This window comes from Arctopsyche grandis, chromosome 11, assembly GCF_051622035.1.
Source record: "Arctopsyche grandis isolate Sample6627 chromosome 11, ASM5162203v2, whole genome shotgun sequence".
Classification (NCBI taxonomy): Eukaryota; Metazoa; Arthropoda; class Insecta; order Trichoptera; family Hydropsychidae; genus Arctopsyche; species Arctopsyche grandis.
The window spans coordinates 14766068-14784714 of record NC_135365.1 but is presented as its reverse complement, the minus strand read 5'-3'; the positions used below and the strand labels follow the sequence as shown (position 1 = coordinate 14784714).

Here is an 18647-nt window from a genome sequence, read left to right as displayed (position 1 = left end):
TGTTTTAATTACTTTATCTGAAATTAAAAGAAAGGGTTCAGGTGTAGCTCATGAAGCAATCACATAAGAGGAACAATTAAAAGATTTCAGCTTTCTTGTTTCATTCATTGTTTACTACTGTGTTCTTTTTCAATTAAATTCATTTTTAATTCTCAGATACAACATTAGTGTCAATGAAAGAAAGATTCGAACAGTTGAACAAATATTCAGAGACGTGGGGGTTTTGTGTATTTCGTAAACATTCTACTGGAAAGAGCCGATCTTCAAATTAAGCTCACCGTGAATTAAATATCAGATATTATTAGTAATGAACTTAGCGATGAACCTATTATTTTAAAAGCCTTTCTTTCAAATAAAGTTCAAGGTAAAATTAATCCACTCATTGTATTACATTTTATAAAACAGTATGATTTACAATAATTGTATCCGAATATTTGGGTTGCTATGCGAATTTTGCTGACACGCCTGAAACTGTATCAAGTGGTGAACGTAGTTTTTCGAAACTGAAACTTATCTCAGGTCTACAATGTCACAAAATAGACTTTCCAGTTTTCAAACTATATCTAATGAAAATGATATCGCTAAAAATCTTGATTTTTCAGCTTTAATTATAGATTTTGCTGAAAGAAAGGCTCGGAAAGTTAACTTTTGAATTATCATTTTATTTATTTATTTTTATCTACACCTGGTATTGGAAAATCTTGTTAAACATTTTGCTGCCACTCTCAAGACCATTTTTTAAATAAATTTCTAGGGGCGCTTGGAAAAAATTGCCCGAAGGCGCCATAGGGTGTAAAGCCAGCACTGTCTATATAGCTATATATATCAGACGGATTTCGCGGTAGCTGTATAAATACAGAAAGCTGTATATATATACATAAATTACAATTAGGCGTGTAGTCGCTTGAAGACGTCATACAACGATTATGTAGAATTAACGTATTTTAATTTGAATAATTTGGTGTCACCCCAAAAATGGTGTCATCCGGTGCAGACCGCACTCTCCGCACGGGCCTAGCAATGATACTGTATGTAAGTATACTTAGATGTAGATTGTGTATATTATTGTAGCGTATACTAAAAAGAGCCGCCGGTTAAATGCAATCGGATTAGGCCGAGGCGCATCCCTGACACTGCGACCGTTATAATTGGTTTCGAGGATTATCTGCAGACTAAGTGCAAGTAGGCTAAACAATGGCCACCGAATTGGCGTAGTAGCGGCACTCGGTCGCATTCCCGTGGAGTTCTCAGAAGTGACTGATAGCGTGGGACTGAGCGTCGTGGGAATACATATCCAGGTACATGCCTAAACAATAGGGAAGTAACCAGACGTCGAAGATGCTCTGAGAGACCTTTCCTTTATAAGGAGGTACTTAGGCGATATCAAGACATTCTGGACGGAGTACTGCCAGTGTGTGTATCTCCTTAATCACCAATAAATGCTGTGAAACGACTTTGGCCTTTTACTTGGATCCTCCACCCACCTCTACGCAACATTAGCATAAACATTAATATTTAAGTACACATTTGTAAAAAAAACAATTTATATAAATAGTTAAGGAATTCACAATTTAACCAACACTGATTATTTTTCTACTTTCTCGTTTGCTCAATGTTGAGCATCGTGATTATTTCTATAATCTGGAATTCAGTGAACGATCCGCCTATACTTTGCCCGATCCTATGTTAAGTTGAAAGCAGCGTTTAAGGACGACTTCATCAGCTCTTTTTGATCTTACCATCTTATGAGAGACCGTCTTCTCGCTCGCCTTTCCTTTAGTGTTCCAGTGACTACCAGTTTCTCTAGACTGTTCACATCCATCCTGGCAATATGACTAAACCAGGAAAGATTTTTTTATTTTTTTTACATATTGTGCATGTTGTGGAGTCTATCTGAAACTGCCAGTTGAAACTTGAGGTTCATGAAATGAGCAGCATCCCCCTCAAGCACCAGAATTCAAAAGCATCTACATGTCCCTGCAGTGCCGGTTTTAGGAGGGGGAGGGGGGGCTAGGTCGGGTGGCGCCCGAAGGCGCCAAATAAGTTAGGGCGCTGCATGATGCGCCAAAGGCACTTTAAAATTTAAAATTGGAGCGTCAAAAGCCATACAAAATTTTAGATTAGGGCGCCAAAGGCGAAACATTTTTTCTAAGGGTGTTTAAAAAAAAATGCCCGAGGGCGCCATTGGGTGTAAGGCCGGCACTGTGTCCCTGTATCTATTTTTTAGCGTCCATGTCTCGACTCCATACAATGAAATAGCACTATATAAATTAGCTAAATTTACAACATTGTAGTGAAACTCAAGTGATGAACAAATATGAAAAGAGTATTAGTTTCTAAATACATATTTATATTCGTTTTTTTTACCTATCCTAACTACTGATTTCCTCTGTTTTACTTGTGGTTAAATGTAATTATTATCAAAGAAAATATTTTTAAGCATTTTCATTTGAATTATTGATGGTTTTGAATATATATATTTTAATTTTTGAATTTAATTTTAAAATCAATACATAAATTTTCTCTGACATCATCTCTAATAGCTAAATCAACGGCCATAGCCAACTGACACAGTTGACGTTTGCGTGTATGTCGTGACATCGAACTGTCATTTAGTGATATTTGCTAATATTTAAATGTCGCCTTTATGCTGTGCATAAAACTACTTTATACATCTTAAATCGTATAAATAAGGCCATTGTTGTGTTAGTATATCGCATACTTATGGATGTCAACTGCTTTATGTCTTAGGTTATGTATATTGTGCTATATATTTGTTACAGCTAATTAGTCGGTTAAAATGGATGAAAATCGTGTTACGAAATTGATCGAAGAGTTGAATAAAACATTAGGTAACGATATATCTAATTTACAACCACTTTATGACTGCAAATTGGAACTCGTCGACAAGAAAAATGAACTTCTAAAATCGGTACTTTATTTTGAAATGTACACTATTTTTATGTGCTTGTCGAAGGCTGAATTTAAGTTTATATTGTCTTTAAGCTCTCGTCGGTTAACAGTGAAGTTCCAACTAAAATATCTGAAGCCATTAAAACATCTGAAGAGACCACTTTAAACATTTTAGAATACAAAGAAAAGTTGATTGTATGCTCAGAAAAGAATCAAGAATTTCTAACTTCCGTAGAACCGGTTAGAAATCATCTCGGAGTTTTAGTCGATAAGCTTCGAAAATTGGAAGCAACTAAAGAATACTTGGAATCATTGCGGACTGTTAAAAAAATTAGGTTTGTCTACTATCAATGTGTTTAATATTTCTCACTTCATGCGAATTTACATATTTGTCTTATATTTTCAGTAATGATTTATCAAATTGTAATGATTCTGAACAAAGCGTTCTGCTCATGGAACAATTATATGAATTGCATAAACAGTACAAAAACGGACATCGTGGCGAGTTTGTGACGGAGACAACTCACTATTGGTACAATGCTTTGAGGGATAAATTATCTATGTGAGTCATTTTTCACAATTGATGAGATTTTAATAACCATATTTTTTATTTGAATTTTACAATAATATATTTCAGAGAATTTGAAGATGTTTTGAAACAGGTAAAGTGGCCGATCACGTCCTCGAACATTTCTTTGACTGTATCTGTTCCGCAAGAGGCTTTTAATAAATTTAGACAAATAGTGCAATATTTATTACAAATTCAAATGCCCGTTGAAGACAACAAGCGAAATGATGAAGGTTTTTAGAAATTATATGTTTTATAATATGTCTTTTTAATTTATTATTTTATTTTAACATTACTTTCATATAATATTACAGAACATAATTTAAGTTTACCCATACGTCTGATGATAGTGCCATTGAAGAAACGCTTTACCTTTCATTTTTCTGGTAGTCGTCGTACCAATAGACTGGATCGTCCAGAATGGTTTTTAACCCAAATTCTTTCATGGTTACGGGATCATCTTCCATTCTTAGCTAAATATTTACAACCTATTGTAGATTCAATGGATATGAAGATAAATGTGCAGGTATTACATATTAGATCATTTTCTATAGCAAACAATTCCTTATTGTTATTTTAGAATATGTCTTACATTTGTTTTTTATAGCAAGAATTTACTTGTGGACTGATGCAATTGGCTGTTGATAGATTGTATTCATTATTATCCACGATTTCTGGAGATGACTCTCTCTTTTCGCATGCAATAGACGAATGCTTAGGTTTTGATCGTGAACTTGAATCGATTATTGGATTCCCTCTTTTACCGACTTGCCCCCGTGTCACGACAGTTCTTACAGATGCCAGATATCTCATACGATGGCTTGCCGTTGAAAAGAAATGTAAATATTATATACACCATATTTTTATGAAACGTTTTTATAAATGTAATAAGTATTTTAAATTATTATTTCAGTTGCTATACAAAAGATAGATGAAATGCTAAGGAGTGATGAGTGGCTTTCAACTCTTGGTAGTAAAGATATTGAATTGGGTGAAGAGCCTGAGGGTATTCCGCAAGGAGCTGATTGGTTGGTTTCATTACTTCAAACCTTGCATGACAGATATTCTTCACTGCCTCAACCTGGCCATCGGTTATTGTTTTCTATTTTTTTTACTTTTATTTGTAATAATATTACGCGTATTTGATTATAATTATGTAGTTTTTATTTTTAGATTACAATTTTTAGATCTACAAACAGAACTATGTGAAGAAGTACGTTTACGATTGACTCAATTAATTGAAGAAGAAATTCGATTATGGTCGAGCAAGAATGAAAGTCGAGGTGTTGAAGGTGTTTCACGTCTTCTGTCCATGTTAAATGTAGTTCATTACTTTAGACAGGCTTTGCTTGATTGGACTCATGCTGTTGTAAGTATTGAACGTTCGTTTTTCAACATAATTTTTAATTGTTTTTTCTAAATTAATTTTTTGTTGTTTTTTAGTCTTATCTTCAACTTTATTACTATAAAAAACAATTTCAATGCTTTACCGAAATGCAACATATGCCAATACCAGATTTAGATACTACACCGACTTTAAATTCACATTCCATTTTATCTCCACAAGTATCATCCGATGAAGGTTTGAACATTTTATATTAAAAATTGAAATAATACATTGATTGCATATATTTTACCAACAGTTTTTTTAAGCAGCTTCAAACCTCACCCGTAGAGGTTCCTTATCTTTAAGCCAAGTAGAAGCTGATGCTAAAGAATTGGCTTTACAAGAAGCTAATAATATTCATTCTGAATTAATTAATGACAATGAAAACATAACCACAATATTAAATCATGTAAGTTTATTATTCTTACCTAATTGTGATTTAGCTATAGTAATATATAGTTATAATGTGTATTGATTTACAGGAAGAGAGCGAACCAGACATAGGAGTATTCGAAGAATTGCCTAGACTCTTAGGTAGGATAGTAGATGATGTTTGCTTATTATTATGCGACGATTTAGTATTAGAAATTAAAGCTGCTTCTCGAGACTACCGCAATCAAAAGTGAGTAAAATACTTCAGACTTCAATCTACATGATTGATAGCAACTACATGATTACTATTTTGGTACAGATGGCATTATTTACCAGAAGTGGAAGACATACAATGCCGTTCCCTTACATCAGCTTTATGCGCTCCTTTAGGCGCCCTTAGTACCCGTTTGCTTGTACTACGATCATCTTTAGCACCAGAACTCTTCGGACCTCTATGGCGAGCTGTTGCTAAAGAGATAGATATTTTCATTTTTGAAGTGAAGTGTTTGAAATACATTATATATAAATAATTGTCGTCGGAATGGTTTTTAATGAATATTTTACATTTAAGGAGGTTGTATTGGAATGCTGGTGGGGCCCTGGAGGAATTCAACAATTTCACTTTGACATGATTCGTAATTTGATGCCAATATTTGCTCAGTATACTTCTTCAGCCGAAGCTTATTTGCCTAAGTATATTCATTTAAATCTTATATATAAAACAAAGACTGTTCGTTGTGTGTGTGTATCGATTTTGATTTTGATTTCGATTTTGTTTTTGTTGTGTGTTTTTTGTGTTTTGTTGTGTGTTTTTGTTTTGTTTTGTTGTGTGTTGTGTGTTTTTTGTGTTTTGTTGTGTGTTGTTTTGTTTGGTTTTGTTTTTGTTTTTGTTGTGTGTGTGTGTTTCGATTTTGATTTTGATTCGTTTCTGATTGACTCGTTAAATATATTTAAATAAATTTTATAAAAAAAAAACAAATGAAGCCCGATGTCATCACTAGTTGTTTATAATCTTTTTTTAAGATTTTGATTTTATTAATAAACTATTTTTTATAATTTTAGGATTGCCGAGTCTTGTAAGTTATTGACAATGCTGAGAGGAACAGCTTTGCTTTTACGGGAGACCATCAACGGTCTTCACAGTAACGGTAGTTTGTCTAGCAACACTAAACCATTTGCAGAATTGTCAATATTACATCTAACGGAAAATGAAATCATCCGCGTACTCAACCAAAGAACGGACATGAACATGAATTAGTGATTAATTTATTATATTTATTTATGATATATCTGTAAAAAAAATTAAATCATACGTTGTTGAAGGTGTACACTTGTATTTAATTTATTATAATTTTTATGTATTTGATTTTTTTTGAATTTATTTAAATTTTCTGCATTATCAATCAAAAAATTAAAATTGGTGATCTGTACTTTTTCTGTTGTTTTTTTTTCACATGAATACTTTATTGAAATAACAAATGAAAAACTTCATAATAATTTTGAAATATTTAATAAAGACTAAAGTTTTACACTTAATCATATCATAATAATGTACATTACAAGGTATAAGTAGCATGTTCCAACAACATAGATAATACGGAAGTTGTTTGACCATGCCAGAGCACAATGGAGACCTTATTTTTATATATATGTATATATATACATGTGATTACATTAATCAGATTGTTACAACATTTTCAAAGGTATGAATGTTTGTGTACAACGGCAACGAACACAGTATGGTTTGGAATCGATAGATAAATTACTTAACGATAAAAACAATATGTACTTGCACTTAAATTAGTATAAAAATTAAACAAATTCAAAGCAAAGTATTTATAAACGTTGACCTTTCATTAAGTTAATGCTAAAATATAAATATCCATTATTTATAAATGATCAATTAAATCTAATATAAATATATATATCCGTACATGTACACGTAATAAGCTTCTGAAATAAACTCTCTTCCAAAACAACGATATCACTTATTTAAATTAATCACATTCAAATTTTACTTTTTGAAAGCATGCGAGTTTAAAACATCGTCATGTAAACACTAAATGTAATATAATTACAAATACAAAATTCATTCTCATACATTTAAAAAAAAAAATTAAGTACAAGCAAGCTCTTTTGTAAAAATCATAAATGCAGTTGCATAAACTATCAAATCAGAGTTTGATCCTAGTCTTGAAATAAAATCTGAGACAATTTCACTATATGTATGTATATCCGTCACTTTCGTAGTCTTTATAAGTGATAGTTGCTTACAATTGAGTAATGAATTAGTATACTAAATAAACATCAACGATTAAAAATAAATGCAATAATAATATAACATACTGTGCAGTTGCACACATAGTACTCATTACTGTAGGGAAATTTTCAGTCTGGTCGTCCAACGTTAACTTTAGCAAGAAATAAAAATAAGTTTTGTCATTTGTCGGCTATCAAAAAACACTTGATTTGTAATAGTACTGTTTATAAATGGTTTAATATGTCAATATACACAATCATAATATATTTTATACTTCTCATAATAATAACTTGATCTATTATGACAATTTATCACAAGGGGGAATCATATAGTTAGGTTGCATTATTTTTTTTATTTTTGGTTAACATTTTACATCTCTTTAAGTCGATAAGTGAATTTGAATAAGCAATATCAGCATTATTTTATTTTTTATTTTTTTTTGTATTTTACATTTAGTTGTTTTAAACAGGTCCCAATAAAATTTAATAATAATGTAAACAAACCGAGTTTTCAACTCTCTAAATAGATATTTAAATACAAGGATATTTTGGATCAACTATCCGAATATTCGACGTAAATATTGATTCATCTTTCAAATATCAATTTTGAAATCAAATTTTATTTATTTATGGATAATTTAAATAAAATATATTATATACAATATCAGTCGTTGGACACAATATCCCAAAGAAATGTTAAGTAACGCCGTACAAAGTCGTTCATTTTAATGCCAAAATTAAATAAAAATGCTTTTCCATGATTCTAATAATAAAATTACGCTGATAATGTTAATCAAATCATTATATATATATACACACCCTTTCATTCATTTCATTCATAAATTATCCATTTTCATTTGATAAATATGTAATAATATATAACTTATACGATAAGCAGCATCTATCAAAGATTGAAAACATGTAAAACGTGTGGTAGTATAACGATATTCATACTCAAAGATCAAGACATGATCGGTCAAAGCTCGTTATACTATATCACCAGCATCGTGCACCGTCCGAGAGATAATTGTGATTTTATTTAAGACGAACAGTTCGATGCAAATCAGATAGAATGACAAATGTCTTTTGACCAATCGAGTCGTGTCCTTAAAGCTTGAATATTATTCTACATGTATGTATACATATACATAAGAAAATATATAGTTTTCTGTATACATGATAGTGGCAACATATTACAATTCTTTTAAGTCAAATATTTTTGTATATAATATGTATGTATATGTATGTATTATATGAATGCACATGTTGTATAATTAAGAAGCAGTGATATTTTGAATAAATATGAAGGTGTAAAACTGATTATACAAGTTGCTATATTTATTAAATCATTATCCATTACTTATGGCTGTTATAAAAAATATATACATATTACCGTTTACATTCTTGCTTTTACCGTATAAAGTATAAACAACAGAAATAATTAAAATGAATTGAGCGATTTGGACTGTAATAAAATCAATAATGTATTGCCAAACATAAATAAATACATGTACTGACTCTATAGGTGTTGAAATTTTCATTGCATTCTTTCCAGTTTTAAATTTATAATTTCAAGGATGCAAAATTAAATTGATAAAATATAGTATGCTTTGAGTCAGTAGTTAATGGGTGCTACCATAATATGCAGAGACTACACAGGAATATGTCGCTTAATAATTTCCATATTGTTTTGATGCGTGTTTATTGAGGTATAATGACTCCAATGGTAATACACTGTATGCATGTACATATGTATATTATAGTAGCTCCTAAATATGATGTGGATAAATTATATTTAAACATTTCAACAATACATATTTCAAACAATCGTGTAAATGCATTGAACCAGAAAACTATTTGTTTGGATGTAATTAGTGTGTTACATTTTATTTGTTATGTGAATGCTGAAAGATTTGTGCCTTGAAGTTGAAAAATGAGAAGAACTACAAATAAAAATATATGTATTATTAAAAAATTCATAATTCTTTTAAAGGCTGCCCCCTATTCAGTCACATACACCAATAAACACCTCAGTTTCATATAAAACATAATTTTAATATATATATTTGTATATTCAAATATTTGCCGTCCCGCACTTTATATTTTATATGATTTTTTTTTATATAGGTTATAATAATTATTATTATATTTGTTATATGGTTGTTTGAAAGTTTTTTTATTTGTTCGAATAGAAAAATATTAGGTGAACACACTTGCCCCCATACACCATTAGATATTTATGAATTATTGGCACTATACAAAAATTTCTCTTGGTAATAATTTTTGCTGGATTGTTTTCTTCTGCTTTGTATAAGCAATGTTTCAATTTGCTTATTCCTATGAGCATTTCCACTTTAAATGCATCTGTTATGTGCAGGTGTTGATTTATAAAAGCTATACATTGTGTCGATTCTATAGCCAATCATAATATATGACTGCATGAATATTTTATGAATCTTGTGGTCATCGCCGTGCACGAGTTTTTTACGTAGCTCTGTAACTGATCGGCAGATAGTCAATAACTGATAGACGGTGGTGCTATGAAGGTTTTGTCGTGGAGTTGTATATACGGCTGGGTCGTGCGGCCGTTTCCATTTTTGTCATACTACAGGTTCCTCGCGCTTAAAGTCGATGTTCTGCGAAGCGCAGAAGTCTTTAGTGAAGGGGATACATGTTAAGTATGTGCAAACTTCGCAGTCGTACACTGGAATGACGTAGAACAGTACTACGAGCACGGCGAAAAGGATCGAAGCACTCAAAAGGAACACCCACAGAAGGGTTATTTTCTTCTGTCGGTCGTAGGGGCCGAGAGAGACAAAAGGCAACAGGGCGTAAGAAAGAAGGAAGCCAAATATGAATCCAAACAGATGGGCGTAGTTGTCGATCCACGGAAGCACGCCCAACAGTAAAAGTGCACCAGCTACTGATAACAGTCGAAGAAGCGCTCGGCGAGGCCTTCTTAGCAATGGCCATGCTTTTAATACTTCTACTATAAGGCATGCGAGTAGACCAAAGTGTGCTCCAGCTGGACCCACCTGAAATCCACAAAATTAACAATCAGAATATTACAATACAAACACCGAGGCTATTGAGAATAGAATGGATGATACCAATAAATAACAAGTAATGGAAATAAGAAATAGGACTTAATTCTAGAGTGTGTGATAAAAGAGTAATGAAAATGTATTACAAAAAGAATAAAATTGATTACCTCTGCTCTATATGGTACAAAAATGGCACTTGCTAAGTTACCGGCCATGCCGGATCCCAAATAAATGATTCCGATACGGAGTGGACCAGCCAGCTTTTCCAAATCTCTCATGAGTACCCATTGCAAAAGCAGCGATGCCAGCAAATGCAATACGCCCGCATGTAAAAACAAAGATGTCCACAGCCTGTAGAATTGATCCGGTCTTCCGGGTGACACAAAAGGCAACATACCGCACACGTCGTCCAAGCACGATACCTAAAACCATACAATCGTATCAATGTCTAACTGTATACCATTTAATATGATAAATCCATCTTGGAATATTACTTACCTGCGAGCAGAGGCTAGCTTCCTCGTGGAAATGTCCACCGACAAAGTCGCAATACTCCCTAGTGGTGATGCGACAAGCGGCATGGACGCCGATGCAACAGGGATGACCGATGACTTCACATGCCATATGCTCTGCCGTCTTATCGCGATGACGACGAGGGAAACCGTGAGGTTTTCGACAAATGGGCCACTTAGTTATGTCGTCGGGCCATTCAAATGGAGCTACGGACGCTGGTGCATCACAAAATCTAAAAAAAAGAACAAATAAATCAATGATTCAGTACAAAACGAAATTGAATGTGCTTAAATTGTGACACTCACTTTGGATCGAGACCACAAACTGATCCAGATATTCTTCCTCCAGGACCAGAATCACCTGCAGACCATTTTTTCCACGTTGATATGATGTTCTGTAAATGAAAATAAAATATTTCAATATTGATCATGCAAATACATTTAAAATTCATACATCAAATCTACATTATAATTAAACTTACTGTCATCGTTGGCCTCAATCCTCTCACCTTCATAATTGAAAGCATTGACAAATAATTTAATAATTATTATCTTTTCAACAAACTTAATTATAAAACTTACACATTTGGCACTTAAATTGAGATATATTTAATAGCTATACGTACGTACATATACATTTAGTAAGATATATTGAATAGCAGTACATATATATTTTTTCTAAATATATTTTAACATGGTGTCAATACGGGATTGCCCCAAGGCGACATCTATGGCCAACTTTATACATATGTACTGTATAAAAATTAATGATATTGTTATAAATTCAAATAATGGTGACAAATGAGGGTAAGTGGCCAATTTGGTAGGAACCGTTTCAAATATAAAATCAGATAAATTGGAAAACTCTGATAGGAAACAATCGCCCTGGCTTAAAGGTTTGGACAGCAACATTGGATCAAGACTAAGGCTTCCAATCCCGGGACCCCGGTGTTTTCTGGTACCGCGAATTCCGGTTCTGAAACTAGTCTGAATACCTGGATTAACTTAGCTCTAAGTTAGTACATAAAGAATACAAATATAAATTTTCAGCTTAATGCGTTCAGGGGTGTGGACAGAATCCAGGCGACAACATTTTTGACCTTTCTAAGAAGAAAAAATCCCACTTCCGGTTTATTAAATTTAGTGATTTTTTTATTTTCATCACATTGATACAATAATTATATTTGAATTTTTTCGTGAAGAATACACATGTTTAAGGGGTCGAAAAAAATAGTGGAAGAAAAATCGAACAAGAGTAAACTGCCACTTCCGGTTAAGGGATGCTTACCAAATTTTATACATAGCTTGGAATTACGCTTAAACTTCTAGATATGAAATTTCAGTTTATTAAACCAAAAGGTTTCTGAGAAAAACATAAAAAACCTCGATTCTCTAGAGTAAAAGTACTACTTTCGGTTCAGATAAAAATATTTAAAAAATATAAAGTTATAAAGATTATTATTTCTATTACATGTAAAAAAAAATTCAGTCCGATTTATTTAGCGGTTTGGGAGATAAATGAATTCAAAAACTTAAAAAAAAAAGAGGACACCTACATATAAGGGGAGGTACCATTTCCAGTCAAGTTGAAAAATTAAAAAAAAAATACGTCATATCGATAATAATTTCAGTAACCGATACTAAGTTTCAGTTCGATAGGACTAACAGTGTTCAAAAAATCCCCAAAATACACAGACACACAAATTTTTTTCTAGATCATGAAAACGTGATCAGTAATCGATTCTGAGTTCGAATCAGTAAAAATCTCGAGTTCGAATTTTCGCATGATCACAAAACTTTATCTATTGTTACTACGTACATAGATAAAGTAATAACCACAAAATTTGGAGTTTGAGAATATTTAAAATTGGACTTGGGTACTAGTTCAGAATTGAACTATTGCTACATATTGCTCACAGTATCAATCGCTTCACACGATTCCAAAATACATACATATAATATAATACGAGTATGAAGCGCTCTACACAAAATCCAATCTAAGCATTGCAACGGGACGTTCAATACCACGTCGAATTGAAACCAAGTACTGAGAATGGATTTTATGATTTCAACGTCAAACACAAGTACATATATATGAATGTATGTATTTAATATATATATATATATATATATATATATATATATATATATATATATATATATATATATATATATATATATATATATATATATATATATATATATATATATATATATATATATATATATATATATATATATATATATATATGTATGTATGTATAGCGTAGGCGATCTCTATTTGTGCCTTAATCGTGTGCCAATGGGGGCGTTAGTTCGCGGGTCGTGTTTATACGAAAGTTCTGTGTCAATATTGCGCGAGAGATTAAATTCGGGGCCAAGTGAGTTCTCGCCGTAACAATCCCGTTTTATTGATATTGGGATATTTACGTAGTTGTATCCAATAATCATAGTACATTACACATTCGCGAGCGCAAATATTTCCCGTCTGCCGAATAGAATGTGGATGGGACGTACATCTACGTATGTACATATATAATGTCTGCAATAGTATGGGGCGTGGATTTTCCTTTTAATAATAAGCGCATGGAAAATTTAAACATGAACCATTCTAAAACTTTTATCCATTTCGGTTCATTCAAAAGAGCCTCTTTTGAGATTTTAAAGAGAAATGTTATAATAAATAAATACAATGTTTCAAGGTTTATGGTAAATGTTACCTATATCATAATAAATTATAAGAGATTTATTTATTTTAGATACATATATACAAGGAAGGCTTAACGGCTAAACACCAATAGACCTTCCTGGAAAATTACAAACATTACAGCATTTTTTTAATGACACAAATCGAAAAACTCGAAATTAATGAGATATCTATGGATTTAAGCTCGTACATAAATTTAATTGTACATAAATCATATTCAAATAGAGGTGGCATAGTGGGTAGGATGGTTTTTGCCAATTTGATGAAAGAATTGTTTCAACAATGAAATCAGATAATTTAGCAAACTCTAATAGGAAATGATCGACTTGGAGTCACAAATATCAAAGTCTGACCAGCAGCATTGAAGATTATACTCATAATAAATTCTTTTCAATCAAGGTCAGCTCGCGAGATCGAACACGGTGACCTCTTGGTGCTTAGCATAAACGCAACCACCGAGCCATGTTGCTGGAGATGTGATTTTGAGTAAATTTAAAAATTAATTATATATTTTTGCTTAATGTATGTATGTATATGTTTCAGTCCAAGTGTAAATTTCGTCTGTTCAAGAATATGTTAATACACGAACCAATCTGTCCAGCTATAATTTACACAAAATAACAAATTGGCAAACGAACTAGTTTGTATAAGCGTACATATTCTTAACCGTCTGACCCATCCTCTGGGTTGTAATATTTAAAAAATTAGCAGAAACGGGAAATATAGCAACGTTGTAATGTGGCTTCCAAAGGATTTTACTTATAAATACTTGGCGTTTTGACATCACAAAGGTTTTGACAGCCAAAAGTTATATCGAGATAGCTTTTGATTGTTGGCACTTGCACTAAAACCAATAGTTTGTGTATGAAAAAACTAGTATGTTCATGAACGAATCGGAGTGAACACTTGGACTGTAACATAAAATATGCACATATTTTACTTTAATACATATTTAAATCAGTGGTTAGCATGTAATGCTTTCGATTGTGTGGTCACGGGTTTTATTCCTGGATTTGTTGCTGGCGAGACCTTGGATATGTTACTCCAATATCTATCGTTTCCTATCAGAGTTCGCCAATTCATCTGAATTCATTGGAAATGGTTCCAAAAAATTAGCAATCCTGTCCTCTTTCTCGCAAAATTTGAGTTTATAGCATCTCATAATTTGTTGATAGTTAAAAATGTTGCAAAAGTTTGTACATACATAGATGTCTCTATGATGATTGTAATGTTTGATGATCAATATTTGTAATTGGACTTGAATTATACTTACAATGATGACAATAGACGTAGTGTTAATAATGAAAAGGGCTGTAACTTGTATGAATAAATAAATACCTACAATTTGCATCACAGAAAGTTACTGTCAAAGCCTATTCATTATGTAAAGCCTTTTAAACTTAGGCTAAATATTATGATTATGGAAATAATTGTTCACAAAATAAGATTCTTCAATGGAATATTCCAATTAAAATAGTCAAACATAAATTTTTCATCATACAAGAGGATTTTATTAGAAGAATTTATTACGTTAACGTCATTATTTATTACCGGACCGAGCCATCGACAATCTTATATTATATAATAAATTCCCCAGCCGTCTTAGAAAGGGAAAAATTTTGTCAATTTTCGGTGACAACTGACTATTAATATTCCAGACTAGAAGCAGCTCGATAAAAAAAATTCAATCATTAACTATGTACAACAATATTGAACCGAAAACCAATGTATCGAATTTCTAGCACGGGTATCTATTTTGTGGCCAATATTGCACATGCTTCGTCATCAGAAGCGAATGTAATTTAAACTTGAAGCAACGAGGAAAATATTTCATCAAGTAGTCTTGAGCGCCCAATTTAAGTTACACAGTGTGCTAGCGTCTGAAAGTTGTCTTCTAACATACAGCAAAGGGGTGATGACGTATGTAGAGGGAGGGGTAGTTGAGCTTGGATTTCAGAACAGTCTAGCGAGAACTAATTCATAATTTTATACACGTTTTCATACATTTCGCGCGCGAGACTTCCCTAATGAGTTTTATCGATCGCCTTCGTTGCGACAGCGAGAAATCCCCGAGAAAAACGGTCCACTAACAAAAGAAAAGACAATTTTTTTCAGCACATATGTGCGTGAAAAAATGTAAAATTCTACGTTAAAATGAATATGGTTGTGTTTTTCAGAGTGACACGCGGATTTGACCAAAGTTTGCCAACGGCCACGACCCTAATTTAGTACAGCGAGAAAGCTCGCTATAAACGAGCTTTCGCTCGTATACGCTTTACATACAAAAAATAAATAAACATATGTATGCATATCTTCAAAATATACAAATGTGTCCGTCAACGTTTACCCCTTTTCAAAAAAATGGTGGCTCGAAAGTATTGCCTAAAAAAGCGTATGGAAAATGTACACGAATTGATCGTGTATCTGTCTGCGGCCATTCTGTAACAAAGACTTTTCGTTACATTCATATTGCGTTGTATGTACGTATATGAAATGTTTTTGATTTGAATGAAATTCTTTTATGTAAAAATGAAGCATAACAAAACAAATGACATCTTAATTGGATGAAATATTATATAATAAGTCCGTACTGCTTCGGGCCATATTGAAAAGTTATGGAAGAAATTATTATAAATATAACATAATTATAAATACAATATCATATTCAATTAATATATAAATATCATTTTCATTATTTTCAACCGCGCAAAACAAAATTTGCCTATAAATATGTACATAAATACATACATACATGAATCGTCTAAAAAATATTCTCGTGTTTTATAATATCAGGAGTTCAAATAATTGTTCTTTATATATTAATAATACTTTATGAAATAAAAAAGTGTATATATGTGTGTGTGGTTACCCTTCCTTTCGGATAAACAACTCAAAGTGCGGACAAGCTTTTAGCAAACGAAGCTCGGGAAAAAAATACATTATACGTCGAACCTTTACGATAAACTTCTACTGTAGATAAAAATTCACATTCATCAAGAAAGTATTTTTATTTTATTTTACATTTACATTTATACATATATTTTTATATATAATATACCAGGAAGGCCTGACAGGTAGACCCCAATGCGCCTTCCTAGACAATTAATTACAACCATTGCAGCATTTTTATTTACAAAAATCACTGTAATTCCAGAGGCTGAAGAAGACTTAATTAATTAATCCATTGAGAAATCTATGGATTTAGACTTGTACATACATCAAATTCAGATATTTGTGACAGAAAGTAGGATTTTTTGCCAATTTGAGGAACATTTTCAATGAAAATCAGATAAATTGGTAAACTCTGATAGGAAACGATTGACTTGGAGTCATAAATATCCAAGTCTGAACAGCAATATTAAAGGTCAACACGTGATCAAACCCATCAACCTCTCGATACTTAACATTAACGCAATCACCGATTCTAAATAAATAAAAAAATTAAATAAATATCGAATTATCGAATATCGAAGGGATATCCGAGATCGCAGTGAGTAAGTGGTACAGGTAGTTTAATATTGATCCGCCAACCAGCCAGCTCCGAATAAAGTACGTAACGTATCCGCCGAATATTCATAAACGGCGTGTACTCTCAGAGCAGATAGATCATTGGTCGATGGGTCGCGAGACCTTATTGGCTGCTGTATACGGCTTGTTAATACGCGTGCTGATAAACCAGTGGTCGACAAGCACCAATTCCCTAATCTATGTTACAGTATTCACATATACCTATACATATGTACATATGTACACCTAAGAACTTCATTCATATGAATCGTTCTTTATAAACATCCAAATTTTGTATTATATGTGAGAGTATTATATTTATTTAATTGTTACCATAGATACTTCAACAGATTGCCCCAAAGCAACACCTAATGGCTAAACTTGTGCGAAAATACTAAAAACATTTTACAATGTATGTATATGTATTTAACATTCAACAAATTCGGATTTTCGACGAATTTACGAGAAATGGAGGAGGCATGCTGATTTTATTGGATCTATCTGTCACAACAATAAAGTTATATAAAATTTTATTACTGTCCAGATCTTACCAGCAGCGTAGATAAATCGAATAATTACTCGAATCCAGCCGGGATATAAACCCTCAACTTATCTACTGATAAACAATGGCTAAACCAATTAGCTAAGTTGTAATTCAATTTCAAAATATTTTATGTATAGATTTAATATTCATGTACTTGTTTACCATTGTGATGGACAGCGAGTGACTAGGACTTTTATTTTTCCAAATACAATACACTGAATGCAGGGTCTTCATATTTTATGTATTCCTCATCAAAACATATATGATTCTAATTATGCTATTACGAAATAATAATATTGATAAATATCAACAGAAATAATTATTTTTGCAGGAAGCCCCTTGTATACTTGCCTCACAGATGCGAGAGAGAGAGTGGGAATTCAGTACGCGCCGCGCTCTGCGGTCAGTGTGAGAATGATATCCGTCTTGTAATGACGGTTCAACTTCAGCCGTTATTTTTAGCATTTATTGCACTTATTATTTGAAGTTTAACACACGATAAAATTATTTTTATAGATAATAACAATAATTAACCACGTAGATTTTGCATTATTTTAACTTTAAATGCACATTATAAACTGGAAGCTTGGAGTCCAGCATAGTGGCTAGCGGATTATTTTAGCACAGTAAGGCAAGTAACTATAAGTAAATATTTTGATATGGAAGATGACTATATTTTAGGCGTGCTGATGGCAGCATCATATCTTTCGACTTCATAGTGTTTGTTATTTATATCCCTATATTTGCTATTTATTTCCCAAAAACCTCCACTATCACCGCCAACGACGTGTGCCGCGAGCCGTGAATCACCCCGTATAGTTGCCCGTAGCAAGT

General features: G+C 32.3%; 2 protein-coding genes across 2 annotated transcripts in view; one reads left to right on the top strand and one right to left on the bottom strand.

Annotated features, from left to right (window-relative positions):
• Positions 1-2545: 2545 nt before the first annotated feature.
• Positions 2546-6675, top strand: Rint1 (RAD50 interactor 1). The gene is made up of 15 exons (XM_077440598.1): positions 2546-2705; positions 2784-2932; positions 3007-3248; positions 3320-3475; positions 3551-3714; positions 3796-4007; positions 4089-4320; positions 4395-4572; positions 4655-4850; positions 4925-5063; positions 5138-5277; positions 5351-5490; positions 5560-5737; positions 5812-5933; positions 6303-6675. The coding sequence occupies exons 2-15, from the start codon at positions 2801-2803 to the stop codon at positions 6496-6498; spliced, it is 2427 nt and encodes an 808-aa protein (XP_077296724.1). The 5' UTR covers positions 2546-2705; positions 2784-2800; the 3' UTR covers positions 6499-6675.
• Positions 6676-9684: 3009 nt separating this feature from the next.
• Positions 9685-18647, bottom strand: part of rho-5 (rhomboid-5) — a 205789-nt gene continuing 196826 nt past the window's right edge. Inside the window, exons 9-12 of the mRNA XM_077440515.1 lie at positions 11362-11450; positions 11042-11288; positions 10711-10965; positions 9685-10534 (exon numbers count right to left, since the gene is read on the bottom strand). Of these exons, the coding sequence (XP_077296641.1) occupies positions 10100-10534; positions 10711-10965; positions 11042-11288; positions 11362-11450 (1026 nt within the window). The 3' untranslated portion in view covers positions 9685-10099. The remainder of the gene's footprint in view (positions 10535-10710; positions 10966-11041; positions 11289-11361; positions 11451-18647) is intronic.

Coding starts and splice junctions, on each gene's coding strand:
- Rint1 (XM_077440598.1), top strand. CDS start 2,801: ATGGATGAAAATCGTGTTACGAAATTGATCGAAGAGTTGAATAAAACA. Junction 3,249..3,319: donor CGGACTGTTAAAAAAATTAG/GTTTGTCTACTA, acceptor TTATATTTTCAG/TAATGATTTATCAAATTGTA. Junction 4,573..4,654: donor CTGCCTCAACCTGGCCATCG/GTTATTGTTTTC, acceptor TTTTATTTTTAG/ATTACAATTTTTAGATCTAC.